Source organism: Talpa occidentalis, unplaced genomic scaffold (genome assembly GCF_014898055.3).
Source record: "Talpa occidentalis isolate TD23 unplaced genomic scaffold, MPIMG_talOcc4v2.1, whole genome shotgun sequence".
Taxonomy (NCBI): domain Eukaryota; kingdom Metazoa; phylum Chordata; class Mammalia; order Eulipotyphla; family Talpidae; genus Talpa; species Talpa occidentalis.
In genome coordinates, this window is record NW_026555331.1 from 119,876,834 (window position 1) to 119,895,737 (window position 18,904).

The 18,904-nt window shown below is 36.1% G+C and overlaps 1 protein-coding gene across 1 annotated transcript in view; it reads left to right on the forward strand.

The window, feature by feature from the left end:
• FAM185A (family with sequence similarity 185 member A) overlaps window positions 1-18,904 on the forward strand; it is a 38,595-nt gene that overhangs the window by 12,269 nt on the left and 7,422 nt on the right. The window contains exons 5-7 of the mRNA XM_037518119.2: window positions 8,038-8,079; window positions 10,279-10,374; window positions 15,028-15,162. Coding sequence (XP_037374016.1) covers window positions 8,038-8,079; window positions 10,279-10,374; window positions 15,028-15,162 — 273 coding nt within the window. The remainder of the gene's footprint in view (window positions 1-8,037; window positions 8,080-10,278; window positions 10,375-15,027; window positions 15,163-18,904) is intronic.

Consider the following 18,904-nt stretch of genomic DNA (forward strand, 5'->3'; position numbering starts at 1 on the left):
GGGCAGCTTCGCAACCCAGCGCTCAACCGCTGTGCCACCGGGGAGGCCCGGAAAACAATTCTTTATCAACTTGGATGTCGATTAAAATCCACAGTGAAGACAGTTCTGTTCTCTGCAGTGCTTTATCCATGTTTAAATACTTTAATGTGGTTTTTTGCTTTCTTTTAAAAGTTAGGTGAGAATTTAATTGTGTAGTTTGTCATCAGTAGCTTACATGATATTAAAACAATGTGCTTTTTGAGGGGTACCTTAAAATAATCTAAGAAGTCTCTTGATTACTTAAAGTAGCTAAAATGGAAACTAATTGTTAGGGATAAAGGAGTCAGTCTTTGGCGTTTTTGAAGTTGTTACATTTAATATGAAGTCACATACCTTTCCTTGGGTGATTTTAAACTTGGATCACACCTAAATGTGATCTATTGTCTCAGATTTAGTTTCCTTTTTTTTTTTTTTTAAAGATTTATTTATTTATTTATTTATTTATTTATACACGCACTGGGTACAGTCAGAAGCGCAGGAGGGTGAGAGAATTCACCAGAGCCAGGGCGGGGAGCAGAACAGACAGAAGGACTGAAAACACTGGTGAGGGGAGCAGTGGGCGGCAGGAGAGGTCTGCGCACCATGTGGGACCTTCACTGGCAGCTGGGGATCGAACAGGCTGTGGGCAGCTTCGCAGCCCAGTGCTCATCCACTGCGCCACCAGGGGAGGCCCATCAGATTTAGTTTTTTAAGATCAGACTCTGAGATGGAAATAAAGGAAAAGAGCCAGTTTCCCATGGAGAAATTTCCTCTGAACTGTGATGTAGTTTCAACACACCTAATAGGGAGCTCTGGAGCTGGATTGTCCTCAGAGTTGTCTCAAGCTGTAGTGAAGACACTGCCCTATCTCCAATCATTGATGCAAGTGTCCCCAGAAAGGAATATGATCATGGGCCAAGGTGGCCTTTTTTCAGCTGAAGCAATTCCCTAAGAAAGCTAATAATTGAGGACTGTCAGCAGTTCTCCCAATAACTAGGATTATAAGCCCTTCAGTTATAAAAGGGGGTCTGAATGATGAATCACACATCTACTACAGTTTTCAGGTACCAGTTGTATAAAGTAGGGCAGGAGATGATTATACCTATCCTTTTTTTTTTTTTTTTTTTTAGATTTTATTTATTTATATAAGATCTGGGCATACAAGCCTGCGGCGTGGGAGGGTGAGAGGATTCACCAGTGATAGAGCAGGGAGCAGAACAGGCTGACAGACCCAAAGCACTGCTGAGGGGAGCAGTGGGTGAGACAGGAGAGGTCTGCCGCGCCATGTGGGTATCTCTCTAACCAGCCAGGAATCAAACCCACGCTGCAGAGGCTGCAGACAGCTTCACAAGCGCTGTACTCAACCTCCTGTGCCACCAAGGAGGCCCTGTACCTATCCTTAACTCACAGTCCAATGGAAAGATTGAATGTCATCTTCCTCGTTTGTAATACTAGTACAGCAGTGAGAAGAAGTAGCGGTAGGGAAAGTGTGATCCAGTTGCTACAGCAGAAGAATTTCCATGTTGTTCAACTCTGCTTTCCCATTTAGTCCTTGACCCTTACTGTTTTGTTTTTTCAGTGGTAGCAAGTATATAAAAGAGAGACCCTCCTAATTTCTTAGTCATACCATTAGTCCCTATCTACTTTTTAAATCACCCCTTAAATAAACCTATTTTTTTTGCCTCCCTCTCCCATGTCATCCCTGCATCTGCCTTCTCCTAAAGGATTATGTGAACACGCTACTGATTTGGAATTTGGAGGAGGATGGGTACAGAAGAGCAGTTAGTGTTCTAGCTGTACATCCTAGTAGGTGGGGTAAGAGTCATGGCTGGTGAAGGGAAGTCCTTATTTTTAGCTATTGATTTTAGTAGGGAGAGATATTTCTCGAGGATCATCCCAAGTTGGAATTTGGAATATACAGTTCAGTGAATTATTCGTTCTTAATGGTAACGGTGATATAACACATATTAGGTGTGTGTTTTGGCTATTTTTAAACAAACTGACTTAGGAATCTTAAAACTTGTTTTTATGGGAAAATAAGTTGCTACTTGTAAATATGTGACTTACAGAAAACAAATTTGGGGAATATTCTGAAACCTGCCTGTTCAGGATTTATTTGCCTTGACTCCTTTTTCTATTTTATTCTAATTTTTTTTTTTTTTTTTAGTGTATGTGCTGCCAAATATACTCTAATATATTTTTTTAATTTATGCATACAAGAATGGGGATATAGGCTAGAAGTGTGGGGGTGGGGGGGTGAGAGGTCACCAGAGACAGAATGGGGAGCAGAACAGGCAGATCTACTGAAATACACTGCTGAGGGGGGCGGGGGGCGGTGGGCTAGGAAGGAGAGCTCTGCACCATGTGGGTTAGCTCCCTGGCCGGGATCAAACTCGTGTTGCAGTGGCTGCTGATAGCTTGATAGTGCTGAGATTTAATTCCTTGCATCACTAGGAAGGTCCTTGACTCCTTTTTTTAAGCAAAGGACTCCTTTTTTTAAGCAAAGTTTGAACAGATTATTTTTTGGGGTACATTTTTAATTATCCAACATACACAGATGTTGGAAAATGCCATTTATGTAATATAATGCGGTAAGTAGCTCTTGGTAGATTTACCAGGTATATGAGCTTGGAGCCATTGTGGAAGTGGGTGAGTGTTTTGAGGACATATTGAAAGCAAATATCTATTGAGTGCCTAAGTGGACCAGCCTCTTTCACTTTAAGGACAATTGGTTACTTACAAATGTAGAAAAGGAAACTTAGAAATGTCTGATTGTTTGCTCTCAACTGCAACTTATTAAGTGAAAGGAAGGAATTGATCCAAATTTCTTGACTTTCGAGGAGATGTTTTAAAACATTGCTCAGACAAATTTGTGTACATAGCTGTGGTAAATTTCTTGATTGCAACCACAGATTCCATCATTGCTTTGGCTCATTCTAGAGCTGTTTTCTCTATGCAGACAGCACCACAGCACAGATTGACTGCTTAGCTCTATAGTATATTGTAAACTGTAATTTCAGAATCATTTATTATGCCTTGTGACATCTGACACAAAATGTGGATGTTCCATACAGTCTTCCTGTTCAACTTTGCTCCACAAAAGCATTCAGGGAATTGGTTTATTCCATAAAAGTGATGCTGCTATCTTCATCTTCAGTATCTGGTTTCTAAGGCTTCCATGAAAGGGAGGGAGAACGTGAAGTTTATTTCTGATCTGTATTTTCTGTTTGTTTATATACTCGATGATAACCAATGCTCAACATAGTGCTAAGTACTTAAAGAGTGTTCATTAATGAGGAAAAGAATAATGAGAGTTGCAATATGTCCCTCCTGGCCTTGCAAGTTGACTTCTAGATGTAAAAGAAGGAAAAAAATCTATCCTAAATGTTTTTCCAAATGGACTTTTTTTTTTTAATAAATTTTATTTTTATATTCCCCATACAATTGCAACCCCCCCATTCTGACCCCAATCCCTCCCCTCCCGCCCATCACCCCCCAAAAAGTGTCTCTGGTTCATAGTTTTTTGTTGATTTCAAATGGACTTTTTAAATACAGCTTTTTCTAGGTAAGAAAATAAGTAAGCTAATTGACTAGTAACATTATTTGTTAAGGTTGGTTGAGTATGTGTACCTTCTAATACAAAAGAAACTATTTAATAAAAGCTTTCATTTAAAATTTTATATTTCTGAATTTCTAAAGATAAAGTTAAAATTTTATGAGTTTACTGTCTTGATTTCTCTCTATATCCTGTGTGAAGTACATTTTATTATAGTCTGGTTTTGAATATGATTTTTTTAAAGAAATATGTGTGTAAAATAGATAACTTTGATACATATTCTAAATATTTTTTAAAATTTTTTTAAAAAGATTTATTTTATTTATACAAGAGCTGGGGTACAGGCCAGAGGTTCGGGAGGGTGAGCGAATTCACCAGAGACAGAGTGGGGAGCAGAACAGGCAGACTGATCGAAGACACTGCTGAGGGGAGCAGTGGGCTAGACAAGAGAGGTCTGCCCCGCCATGTGGGATGCTCAGTGACCAGCCAAGAATTGAACCCGCACTACGGAAGCTGCAGGCAGCTTCATAGCTCTGTGCTCAACCTGCTGCGCCACCCAAGAGGCCCTTAAATACATTTTTAATTTATAAATGTAGTCTCTTGATTCAGAGAGAAAGAAAAGCTTCGTTAAAATGGTTTGTTTAATTGCTTTTCTTTATAATTTTACAAATTGATTAGGACTATTCAATGAGTTGTTTTAGTGTTTTATATGTAATTTATGATATTATTTGGAATAAATAATAAATAAAACTGTATGTTTAGATTCCTTGTGTAACTTTGGGTCTTAATTCAGTTTTTTTTTTTTTTTTTTTTTATTTGTTTGTTTATACATGCACTGGGTACAGTCAGAAGCAAGGGAGGGTGAGAGAATTCACCAGAGCCAGAGCGGGGAACAGAACAGGCAGAAGGACAGAAGTACACTGCTAAGGGGAGCAGCGGGCGGCAGGAGAGGTCTGTGCGCCATGTGGGACCCTCCTCCGGTGGCCAAGGAGCAGCTGGGGATCGAACCGGCGCCGCAGAGACCGCGGGCAGCTTCGCAACCCAGCGTTCAACCACTGCGCCACTGGGGAGGCCCTTAATTCAGTTTTTGAGGAACATACCTTGATCAATAAGTTACTAAGTATTAGTTTTCTCATTTTCTCTATATTTCAAAACTTCTTTGTTCCCCAGAGATTAGCAACATTTATATGTTTAAACTAGTCCTTAAATAACTACTTCAGATCTTAGAAACTGTCACAGAAGTAAAAGTTAATTATACTAATGCAGTTGAAAACTTTGATAACACTCAAAATTTCATAAAGAAGGGTGCCAATTTGCTTTAAGGGCATGTAGTTACTGATGAATTTTAAATCTGCCTTGTGAATTTATATTTCAGAGAAAATATAACATTTTAAAGGAAAGAAGCTTCTAGATTACATGAACTTTTCATGAAGTTCAAGAAAATGCTCTGTTCAAATCCTAGTATTCCTAAGTCCATTGTAAAGGTTCAGTTTATCAGTTTTGACATATAATGTTATGTTAATATTGAAGGTGGACACTTAAAAAAATACTGTAAGGGAATTATAGCTTCCTTTGTGGTGCAGACACAATAGTTGTTTTTCTTTTCTTTCAGGATTTAGACATTTGACACAAAATATTGCTATTTTATATATTATTTGGACTTGTTCCTTGGAAAACTTGGTTCCTTCAGAAAGGTGATACTGCCATCTTTAGTGTGTGACTTATAAACTTCCACAAAAGGAAGAGAAATTATAGAGGAATATGTGAGAAATTTCAGAAACCAAGTGTTAAAGTGTGTACACAACTTCTGCCATATATACAACTTCTGCTATACCCACTGCATATTTTTAAATGGCTTTATCTAACTGCAAGAGGCTGACATACAGATATTAGCAGTATTCTAAGGAAAGAGAAACCCCACAAATATTGGTGGGCACTGGCAATCTTTGGCGTATGTTATAATTGCTCTTTCTTAAACTTTTGTTAGTTCTCCTCTTTCCATTGCCTTGCAACGAAGTAGTTTTCTCCTCAGCCTGCCAATAGAATGTGGGGGTCCAGTGATCTCTTTTCAATTTGTGCTATCATTGTCCCTTTCAGTCCAAGTTGGCTGTGTGTTTGTTGATATAATACTCTTAAAATTTTTATTAGCCTTCTGTGAGTCATTTTGGAGTTTATTCCACTAGACAAAAACACATGCAAAAGGCTCTTCAAAAATATGGATTCTACAGAGATGTTGAGGTTCAAGCTTTCCTGAGGACCTTTTGAAAGAACTTTTTGAGTTAGAAGCCATTCTTAACTTCAACATATTTTACCACTTTGAGAGGTGAGAACTTTCAAAACCATTCATGTCCTGGCTCCGTTTTTATTTAACAGTTCTTTCTCTAGTTTTTTTATTTCTCTTGCATTTTTCCATAAGCAGCAAGAAAAAAATGACACTTTGACTTTGCTTGGAAATATTCTTAGCTAGGACATTCATTAGGTACATTTCCTATTTTCCATATTACTGTAGGTGATAATGTTGGTAAGTTTCTACTACTACATAACAAGGATCCTTTCAACTCCTCATGGGAAGCACATACTCAAAGTATAGCTTTCTTTCTCTTAACAGTCTGTTCAAGGTAATGTAGGTTTTCTCTAACATGCTTTTCAAAATCCTTTTAACCTCTGCCCATTGCCAAGTTTCAAAGCTACTATAAATTTTTTTGCTATTTATTATAGTAGCCCCCACTTACAGCTTTAAAAATCTGTACTAGTTACCGCTTTCTGTGTAACAAATTATCCCCCAAATTCACTGAAAACAATATTTATTGTCTTGCAGTTTGGATAAGTTTGGAACATGGTCATGTCCTTAACTGTGTACTCTGCCTTAAGATCTCTCATCAGGCTGTAATTAAGCTGCCATCCAGGGCTGTATGCTCATTTGAATTTTTAACCAGGGAAGAGTCTGCTTACTAGCACACTCTTGTGGGTGTTGGCAGGCTCCAGTTCAGATCCTGTTCAATGGAAGTTGCTTCAAGTTTCCTGCTAGTGAACTTCTTTCAAAGGGTGTTTGACAGCATAGCTAGCCTTGGAGCAAAAGAGGCTTAACGAGACAAAAAGCAGGATCTTTTCATAACCTAACCTTAGAAGTAACATTTCATCACTTTTGCCTGGAGTCCCTTTGTTAAAAGCAAATCATTAGGTATAATCCACACATGAAGGAAAGAAATTATACACAGGTATGTATACTTAGAGGCAGGAGTCTTTGGAAACCATCTTAGGAAATGTGGTCTTTGACTACTATTGGCATGTGATAGTGAATTTACCTTTATGGGTTTGAAAATTGAAAGAGAACACACCAATGAAGTAGTATTTACAAAACACATTCAACAGGATCTTTACAACCTGTAACTTAGACTTGAAAATGATTTTATAAGCTTAACTTGTGCACGCAAGGTAAGTATTATTTCTGAACTAGTTCCCCTTGTTCATACACTCACATGAAGTATGATGGAATGAGACTTGTAGAAAGATTTTTATAATCAAAGCGCATCTGACTATTGAACAAATGAATCAAGTGCTCTTTTTACTTTTCTCCTACATGTTGCTACACATCGGTATTTATAAGATGCACAAAATGAAATAAATGAGTTCACTTACCCTATATTAGTTCTGAGATAAAAGCTATTCCCTTAGGCGCAGTAGACCTCTCCTGTCTCACCTGCTGCTCTCCTCAGCAGTGTATTTCAGTCAGTCAGCCTGTTCTGCTCCCTACTCTGTCTCTGGTGAATCCTCTCATCCCCTGCACCTCTGGCCTATACCCCAGCTCTTGTATGCATAAAATAAGTCTTTAAAAACAAGCTATTCCCTTAATTTTTAGTATAGTTTTGCAACTATGGTAGAAGTAATACTGCTTACTACTTCTGCTGCAGTAAATATGGGCAGTATGGTTCCAGTAGTAATTGTACATACTATCATACCTCTAAAGAAAAATCTGATTTTTGGCATTGGAGAGAAGGGCCTGGAAAGAATGACTGAAATACCCCTATACATGTCCTGGAAAATACATTTTCATTGAAAGATGGAAACCTTTGAAACTTTTTAGTTAGTCATTCTTCAATGAATTCATTATTCCTGACACAAACTGCTTTAACTCATGGCATCCTGGCCTGGAAAATAACAGTAATTACTTTTTCCCATTGATTTTTTTTAGTGTTGTTTCAAAACTTGACTTTGTGTGGTCTGATAAATACATTGATGTTTCAGTATTAAACATTAAGTGCATACATTTAAGTCATTATGGGTTTTAGAAGCATAATTTTTCTTCCAGGTTTTCCAGAAAGGATGGTGACTATTTTGTAGTCATGCTGTCAGAGCTTAAAAACAACATTATTAAATAACATTGTGACAAACCAACCATGTTGTAGGACACCATATAATTCTTTCTAGGTTATTACTAATATCTTTCTTTTTCTCCCTTACAGGAAATATAACATTAGAAAGCAAGACGGGTAACATCACAGTAGGTATGTGCTAAGCTGCTAATTGGCACTTTTGCATGCTTTTAAAAATAGCTATATTTGTGATATTAGTGTAAATAGTGTTTACAGCTTAGCTGCTTAACCTGATAGAATTCTGATGTGCAGGTCATATAATCCAACCCACTGTATGAATACATGAAATATTTCTTGAAGTTCATTGGTTTACCATACTGTATATATTATATAGGTTTGCTGTTAATCAAAAAAGAATTAGAATTCTGATTTCACCACTTTCTGCACTTGGGCAGTTACCTAAATTCTTTGTTCCTCATTTTCCACATCTAAAAATTAGAATTAACAGTTTGTACCTATCATCTAGTGATGTTGTATAGACTAAATGAGATGATATGTATAAAGCGCTTTGGCACGGTGTCTGATATATGGTAAAAATTCAGTAAAAGTTTTTTTTTTATTACTGTTACTGTTGTAATCCTAGGCCAGAACTAATGGCTAATTGTACTTTAGAGCAAATCACCACATGTGATGCTGTGCCCGTGGGAGAAAAAGTACAAATTTCCAAATATTGATAGTTAGTTCAGGTAGAACTTTACTCTGTCCCACCTAGCACCTGCTTTCGTATTAGGAGATGGTAGACTCTGAGTGCATCACCATTTATCATTAGGGAATTGCAAATCAAAATGATAATGAGATACTATCTCATACCTAAGAGAATGGTTCATATCAAATAGACCAGAAGAGGGCCTCCCCTGTGGCACAGTGGTTGAGCACTGGGTTGCGAAGCTGCCCGCAGCCTCTGCAGCTCCGGTTCGATTCCCGGCTGCTTCCCGGCCACTGGAGGAGGGTCCCACATGGCGCGCAGACCTCTCCTGCTGCCCGCTGCTCCCCTCAGCAGTGTACTTCCATCCTTCTGCCTGTTCTGCTCCCTGCTCTGGCTCTGGTGAATTCTCTCCCCCTCCCACGCTTCTGACTGTACCCAGTGCTTGCATAAATAATAAATAAATAAATAAATAAATAAATAAATCTTTAAAAAAAAAAAAAAAGACCAGAAGAAGTGTTGGCCAGGATGTGGAGAAAATGGAACTCTCCTACACTACTGGTGGGAATGAAAATGGCCCAGACCTTATGGAAAGTAGTACAGGGGTGTCTCTAGACATTAAAAATGGATCTGCCATTTGACCAAGTAATTCCACACTTAGACATCTACCCCCAAAATTCAGAAATACTTATTTGAAAGGAAATTTCCACTCCAATGTTTATTGCAGTGCTACTTACTATAGCAAAATTATGGAAACATCCTAAGTGCTCCCAAACAGATGAGCAAATCAAGAAGATGTGATATATATACAGAATGGAATATTACTCAGTAATCAAAAAAGATAAGTCAGCAGAATAAAGATAAATATTGGATGGTGTCATATAATATGTTTAATATAAAGTGACTAAACTAAGAGTAAGATAAAGGCAAGTATAAAAACTAACCCTTGAGAGCCGGCTACAGAATTGAAGCACCAAGGGAGGGAGGTTGTGTAAGAGAGGTTAAGAATGAAGAGGGAAGGAAGCTTAATGGACAATGGTTATGGATGGGTGATTGGGTGTTTGGTGCACTATGGGGGTGATAACTAATGGGGGACATCCAAATATACCTCAATTAAAAATTAAAAATAGCATGAGTCAATATTAATAAAGAAACCTATATAGCTTTATAACTGCTTATCTTGGTCGGTCTGTTTTGTTTTTTTTTTTAAAGATTTATGTATTTATCCATACAAGAACTGGGATATAGGCCAGAGGTGCGGGGGGTGAGAGAATTCACCAGAGCCAGAGCAGGGAGCAGAAAAGGCAGAAGGACCGAAGTACACTGCTGAGGGGAGCAGCGGGCCGCAGGAGAGGTCTGCGCGCCATATGGGACCCTCCCTGGTGGCCAGGGATCAAACCGGCGCTGCAGAAGCTGCAAGCAGCTTCACAACCCAGCACTCAACCGCTGCGCCACCGGGAGGCCCTTGGTCTAAGTTTTTAAATGTTATTGTAATATAAATAGAAACTTAAGCAATAATAAATTAATACTGTGAATTTGAAAAAATATATAGTTAAGAGGAAAATACAAAATCTTGCAAGGCTCTTAGCTGTTTATCCTAATGTTGAAGCAGAACTGTGTATTTTAAGTTTATAATTCCAGTTGCTCAAATAAGAATGATTATACTCACAGTTTTTCCTTCCTTCTAGATTCATCCTCTGGATGTCTAAAGGCCTCAACTCATCAGGGTGCCATAGATGTTTATGTCAGCCAACTGGGGAAAGTAGAATTGAAATCCCATAAAGGTTGGTAAAATGGAATGTTTTGACATATGGTGGAAGGTTTTATGTAACATTCAGGAAACAACAGATGGTCAAATTATTTTACCTATACTGACATGAAAATTCCCTCTGATAGAACCTTATTTAAAGACTGGAATTCTAGCTTTCTAGACCAATGATCTTAAAAACTTCTGGGACAGAGAGCCATAAAAATTATCTTACCCTTTGTAGTACAAACAGAAATGTATTACAGTGACTATTTTTTTAATTTATTTATTTATTTTATTTATTTATGTATTTCTTACATCATTTTTCATTTTTGCACAATGTATGCATTTTCATCTTGGTTATATTCCCCATACAATTTTATCCCCCCCTTATTTTGACCCCAATCCCTCCTCTCCCTGCCCTCACCCCACCCCCTCACCCCACTCCCACCCCATAGTGTGTCTCTGATTTATAGTTGCTTGTTGATTTTGATTTTTTCTTTATTATAGTTATTCTTTTTCCTGGTCCCTTATTTAGGTTTTCTAAACTCCTGCTATGAGTGAGACCATCTGGTATTTTTCTTTTTCTTTCTGGCTTATTTCGCTGAGCATGATCCCTTCCAGCTCCATCCATGTTGCTGCAAATTGCATGAGTTTATCTTTTTTGAATGCTGAGTAATATTCCATTGTGTATATGTACCACATCTTCTTGATCCAGTCATCTGTTTGGGGGCATTTACCCCTATGTTTATGGCAGCACTCTTTACAATAGCTAAGCTTTGGATACAATGACTATTTTTGTGGAATTTTTTAATGTTAGTACTTGGGTTTTCTGTTAAGTTTTCTGTTTGAAACATAATATCCTTTGGAGACAAAATGCTCCCATACATGCCTCAGAAGCTTCCTGCCAGTCTATAAGAGAACCTCCTGAGGCCATCACTCTAGAGTGTGATCCTGAAATACAGTTATTACAGGGAAGGTCCCCTAAAGTGATTGTTGATTTAATCTCTTGAAACATCAAGACTTAATGATGTGTCTCTCTTTATAATTCAACTTCTAGTACAAATAACCTATTCCAGGAGTCATTAAAAATGATATACTTTTTAGTTATATGAAGACTGAATATGAGTGTGTGTGTGTATTTTGTGTGTGCCGTATGTGCACAGTGCAAATGACTTGAGTATTTGGAGTAGCTTGGCTATAGTAAGGACTGAAGTGATCTAAGTGCAGAAAGTTAAAGACTTAGCTATATATAGAAAAATAAAATATCACTTTAGAAGTTCTTGTGTGTTGCCAGGCCTGGGCTTTATGTATAACCAGGAAAATATTTACTTACAGAGACCAGTCATTCTTGCTATTACTAATTTCTTGCCATGATGGTTTAATCTTTTGTTGTTGTTCAACTAGGCTTTCTTAATAGTATCAACGTACAACTACAAGAGACAGGTCTGATTTGAAATTATTGTTGACACATAGATGTGATTTGATTTCTCTAGATCATTCTTTTCCCTTTAAAATAACATAATTGTTCTCACTAAATTTCTGAAAGTTTCAATTATACTATTGAGCTATTTTGTAAATGGCATATAAATCTAGTAATTGTCCTCTGTTATTACAAAGACCCAGGGAGAAAAAAATGTAAACCATTACTCTATTTAATGTAATCAGTAATAGAGTGATGTAACCAGTAATAGAGTTTTAAATAAACAGCTCTTATGTGAAAATTATTTCTTGTTGTATATGTGGGCAAAAAAGCAAAACAAAGCAAGCAAAAAACATTGTTGATCTTCATCCACTTTAAATATTCTTCAGTATCATTTAGACTGTTAGTTCTAGTAATCAGTTGAAATAGCATGTGATGGTGCAAAATTTGATTAGGATCACAACTTTGTGTTTTCTCCTGCTGGTACCATGTTAGTTTCAGAAGTTTAAAGGTGACTGGAAGTGAAAAATTCTGTTTTCAGGCCTCTTAATTCTCACTTGCTTGGAAACAACCTCTTTTAAAATAATGGGAAATTATTCAGTTTTCTATTGCTAAGTGGTGTGTTTGTGGACATCTGGAATCCACTCCAACTTTGCTGCTCTCTTGCTATGGGTTCAGAACCAGCTACTTGAATCTCTGAAGTCTTCTCCATTTCGCCATTTGAAAAAGAAGTACTTGCTTTCTGGTGAAGCTTCACATTGTGACCTTACTCTTTCTTTCAGAAAGGCTTAGTTTAGACTTGAGTGTCAACTCTAATCTGAGTACTGACTTTTCCACTTAAAAATTGTCACAGAAACATTAATTCCAAAGGGCACCTGCACACCTATGTTTATAGCAGCACTATTTACAATAGCTAAGCTGTGGAAACAACCCAAATGCCCAAAAATAGATGACTGGATCAAGAAGATGTGGTCCATATACACAATGGAATATTACTCAGCAATCAAAAAAGATAAACACATGCAGTTTGCAGCAACATGGATGGAGCTAGAAGGGATCATGCTCAATGAAATAAGTCAGAATGAAAAAGAAAAATACCGGATGGTGTCACTCATAGCAGGAATTTAGAGAGACCAGGAAAAAGACTAATCAATACAAAGTAAAAATCAAAATCAACAAGCAACTATAAACCAGAGACACACTATGGGGGGGTGAGGGGTGGGAAGAGGAAAGAGTAGAGTCAAAATAAGGGGGGGTGCAATTGTATGGGGAATATAACCATAATGAAAATGCATACATTGTGCAAAGATGAAAAATGATGTAAGAATTATAGAAAAAAAAATTAAAATTAAAAATAAAAATTGTCATTGAGGACTACACCTGAGAAGAGAAAGTACACGTTGTACAAAAATGAACAATGATGTAAAAATTATGTATATATAAAAATTATATATATAATTATATATATTATATGTTATATATTATATGTAAATTATATATATAAATAGGCCTTGAGGAAACTACCAACCTTAACTTATAGTATGCCTTCAAACAAATGGTGCTGTGTTTGTAACTTCGCTTTCTCAAAAAAAAAAATGCATAGATGTCAATAACCATGAGGCAGTTTATGAAGTAAAAAGAGGTAGAAGACATAACAAGAGCTCTCCTTTTTAAAAAAAACCTTGGGCAAGTTTTTAAGTCATGAGAATTCTTTCTCAAGCAGTAATAGAGTTTTGGTAGTACTGGTTTTTGCTTCTTAAAGATATGAAAGGAGATGGGAATAAAAATATTTGTATTATATAGTATTTTTGAAGCTATCACAGATTTAAGATCCCTTTACTCATTTAAGCACAGAAAAAATCAGTTCATAAAATTACCATGTTTGATGTATTCAGATATAAAGTCCTGGAAAAAAAGTTTTTAAAATCTGTTATTTTCTACTTTTTAAAGTATGTTTGGTAGAAAAACATCTATCTTTTATTAATCCTGAAATTTTCCAGGGTCATTTTTGTTTTGTTTTTTTCTAAAGCCCTCATATTTGTTGTTATGATAAATTTCCTGTCAGCAGTTTACATTTGAACCCTGAAAAGTAGTTTATTAGCAAAATAAATTGTAGGTATATGCTTTGCCTGCCCCCTCTTTTGTTGAGGAGTAAATGTGAGAGCTTATCAGTTTTACCTCAAAACTTCCAAACTTCCAGCTCCAATTAGGAAGATTGAGAAGCAGGAAATTATTTAGGGGATCTTTGCTGATGTTAAACTAGAAGGCAAACCAGGATCCACAATAAATGCATTCTAAAAGGCATCTTACAGCATTTACAAGGGATGTCATCTTCACCGTTGTCTATAGGAATGGGGTTAATGCTTTATGGCAGAGGCCTTTTTACTTTGATATATGAAAAAAGAGAAAGAAAAACCTTAGAAACAGGAATGTTCTGTGAGTTTATATGGCATACCATTATATGTAATTCTGAAATTCCACCCTATAACTAGCGGAGAACTTTTTAATTTCCTCCTTTAGAAGCTTAAATCACTATAATATTGTAGAGGACATAGAGGACAATAAAATTTAGTGTCTTGCCTCAGGTATGCAAAAGCCTGCAAAGAAACATTTAGACAGCTGGAATTGAAATACTCCCTTTTGAAAGTATTATGTGTCCCCGCTCCCCCCACACCCCCACCCACACACCTTCTATCCCACTCCTCCATGGTACAGTTGAAAGCACAAATGCTCAGAGTTCTAGTTGTATTGTAAGATCACAGTCCTGTAATTTGATGAGGTAGCAGTGTTAAAATACAGTGAATAGGAAAATGGACCTTGTTATTAAAGGATCTGATTTCAACACAACTTTTAGTGGAAGCTTGAGCTAGTTCTCATCCTATAAAACTGAATGATAATGTAATTAATGTGTCTCTCTCAAGGTGTCTTCAATATTCAGTTAATGGTAAATTCTATTTATAAGCTACAGGTGTAGAAACCACTTTGCTGGTATTAAATGAGGTGACTAGGACTGTTGACAAAAGCAGAAATAGTTGTTCATAATGTCCTAATGATTCATGCTCTTTACGAAGTTACCATGAATGAGTTAGGAGTAAAGAAACTTTGACTACCTGGAAGTAAGGAAAAGACATTGATGTTTAAATAAAATAAGCTGAGGAGTAAAGACAGTGTATGAGGAGCAATGCTACTCTTTCAGTCATTTCTGTAGTAGGCTTGGACACTTTTGATTTCTTTTCATTTATCAGTTTTACTTTAAATTTATTATAGGCTCTATTCTTATCAAGGTTGCATCCTCTCTTCAAGCTCACTTACAGTTATCAGGAAAAGAGGTTGATATGGATTCCGAAGTCCATGTTCAAGAAATGACTGAAGCTCATAAAGATGATTGTGTAACAATTACTGGTAAGGAGCCTATGCTTGCTTATGTAAGATAAGTAGTCACTATTTACACATAATAGAAATATGTTATTCTTAACTGCAGCTTTCGTCATTTATTCCTTTCCATTGATACATTTTTCCTTTGAATTGCTTATTAGATAATTCCTAATTATCTCTGACTGCATTAGTGGCTGATACTATTTTTAAAAATATCTATTGTATAGATTATACATATACAGAGTGAAAAAAAATGCTGGTAAAGAATCTTTTAATCTTAACAGAATGAAAATGAGAAGGACAATGAAATTAAAGTGTGTGTATGCATGTATTGCTAAAGTTTTAACTATCTAGAAAGCATTAGTGGCTGATACTATTTCTAAAAATATTTATTGTATAGAAAATACATATACAGAGTGAAAAAAAATGCTGGTAAAGTATCTTTTATCTTAACAGAATGAAATTGAGAAGGACAATGAAATTAAAGTGTGTGCATGCATAAATTGCTAAAGGTTTAACTATCTAGAAAGTATGAGAGGGCAGGTGGTGATGATAGGGTGTCTTCATAGGATCAAGTTTCAGTTTTAAATATTTATGTTATGTGTCTTTTCTTAAAAGTCTGTTAAAAACATTGACATTAACCCCCCTCCTCAAGGGAATCACAGGAATAAAAATAACATCTATACACTGCCAGATCTCATCAGTGCCCAATGAAATGTTCATTATCTAGTGACAATATGATGAAAAATAAGCCTATTAAATGGGGAAAGAATGAATTTGTGATCCAATCTCTTGAGTTTGATAAGGAGCCAGTAGAGTTGCCCTTTTTTGGTCACAGTAATCTAAAGCTATACTGCAAATGTGTTTAAAAATGATGCTCTAAGTGATATCATAATCAAATTATTTTACATATGTTAATAATGTTTATAAATTGAAACTATTTTATCATTTTTCATTGTTATTCATAGAATCATATACCCAAATCTAAAACCAAATTTATATTTGGCTTTAATTTAGTTTTAAAACCCTGTTCTCATCACTTTAACCATAGTAAAAATACCTTATTAAATAATTTAAGAACAATTACCTGTCCTATCATTGGATGAAATCAGTATCTGCAGATCTGATCTCTCAATTAAGTTCTTGCCCATTTCCATTCCACCTGCACCAGCACCATCTCAGACTTAAAAACAAACATTGTCTTTCTTGAGCATAGCTTTTCCTTCTCCTAATACCTGTGTTTTCTCTTTTTTTCAGTCAAAGATAAAATATGGTCTTTCTGCTATTTGAGGAGCTTATATCCTAATGAGGCAAGATTAACAAACCAGTTGCAAACCAGAATTCACTAAAGTAGACTAAATTTTATAGTAAGATATGTGTTATGTGTACTTTGAAAGCATGGAGGTGTCTTGTCTAAATTAGACAAGCACTTTGAGTTTGAGGAAGTGAGAGAAGTTGAATGTAACTATAGTATAGAGGGTAAGGAGGAAAGTTACTAAGAGAATTTGGGAGAGTTCAGGTCATACAAGGGCCAATTTGGATTTTATATTAAGTACATGCAAAGGTAGTAAAAGGTTTTAATTACATAATCAGATCTCTGTATTAGAAAAGATCACTGAATGTTGAGTGTGGAAAGATTAGAAAGTACAATGGTGAATGAAGGAAAAGCTAATTAGCAGGTTACTGTAGTAATTCAGGAGAAAGAATTCAGTGGCAAAGATCCACAATGACCTTAAATTCAGCAGACAGATTAGACTTTCAATATATTTTGATTGAAGATATAGATGAATGAGGTAGATGCATCCTTCATTGGTTATTATGAAGCTCAGCCTATTTAATTCTCTAAGTGTTGTCTGTTACTGTGTGATATACTCTGATCCCTACTTCTTAAATCAGAAGATCCAAGTTGCAGAATGAAGTAAATTTCCTTATCAGCACTGATCAGCAGTTTATTGGAAGTGGTAAATGAAACACTCACCAAGGTTGGACCCCAGCGGGATCTGTAAGGTTGTCTTTGATGTTAGATTAAAACTGTCATAACAGTAATGCAGAGGGGCTTCAGATAAAGACATAGCAGCCTCTTTTGGAGAGAGCTGTATGAACAAATGATTGGGCTTTGAGAAACTTTCATATTTTGATTTTAAAACCACCATGGCCAAAAGACTACAGAACTTGTTTATCAAGTAGATGGAATAATTTTTAAGAAGCCTAGAAAATCAAGACAGCTTTTCTGTGATGATTTCCAATCTGAAAACCAATTTTGGAAATAATGAGCAGTTTTATATGTGAATTGTTATTATAGGCAGCTGAGCTCAGCTCATTTGGGCCTTCCTTACAGAGCCTATGAGGCAGAGAAACAGAAATACCCTCACTGCTAAGAGGTCTGGATTGTAGCTGTAGCATGACTTTTGCATGATTTCTGCAAGAAGCATTGCCAGTAAAATTTAGTCCCCTGGGCTCAGGCTTCCACGGGATTTGATATTTCAGTCCTTTAATTTTGTTTCCTGCTTCATGGTTTCCCCTGCTGTTGTTGTCACTGAAAAATAATTGTCTGTTGTATAATTCTTAAAGTGATTTACAAGTATTTTTTGCTATTTGAGGTTAAAAAAGGTAAAAAGCCTCCCAGGCTGAAATATTTACCTGCCCCCAAACTGCACAGTGTATATTCTTTAGAGGGAGGTTGTATTTTTGAGACCTTATGAGATCCTTGATCCTAAGTTTTTTGCTCAACCCAGAGATGACAGATTCAACAGGTGGTGAATGCTTAGGTTAAGATATTTCTAAGAATAAGCCTCCTTCTCTATTAGGTTTTAGACTTGGTTTATCAATTTAGATATGAAACCTTGCTTTGTATAGCAAGGTGTTCTCCAAACCCAGAAACGTATGTAGTAAAGTCCTTTTGTTTTAAAGTTCCACAATTTAGATGTTTTGAGAGTATTAAGATAAAGTTTGTTGCCAGCCAAGTGATAGTTGTCAGTGTCTACATAGTATGGAAAGTGACATTACTGGGTTTATTTTAGTCAAACTAGAAATATAAAGCATATAAAAAATAAATTCATCTAGGATCAAAATAGGCCATTGAGTCAGAATAGAATTCTCAGCTTCTTTTTAAACCAGAGTTATACATTTAATGGTGTTGTGATTTATAATGGAACACTGATTGAGGGTTGGAAAAGAGATTAAAATGGGACTAAACCCACAGGATGCTACTCTTAAAATCAAGAGACAGTGTTTCTATGCAAATTGGGGGGTAGGAAATAGAAAATGCAGTCTTTTGATAATGATATGACTTATAGAAATAAATTTCTTAGAATACAGTGATGTTTTGGTTTTCTCCAAGCTTGAAACACATATAAATGTGTTTCAGGACTACATGGAAGTTAATAGAATGAAGAATGCTGTGAGGTTTATGGCTGTCTACTTAAAGACCAGGTTTTGTTTCTGTTCATCTGCAAACTTTATAAGGCCAGATAGTAAATATGTTAGATTTTACAGTCTACATGTGGTTTCTGTTGCATATTCTTTTTTGTTATTTTTATAACCTTTAAAAAAATGTAAAATTAATTTTTAACTCTCATAAACCAGATTTGACTTGTGGGCTATAGTTTGCAGACCCCTCAAAATAGAGGCCATGATCTTAGACCATCTGAATTGTTTATAAATGCCTAGTGTTTTTTGGTTTGTTTATTTTTGTTTTGTATTTATTTTCATTATTCAAAAACTATTGGACCAACTCTTACCCTGAATGAGATCTTCTAGTGGTGAAGAA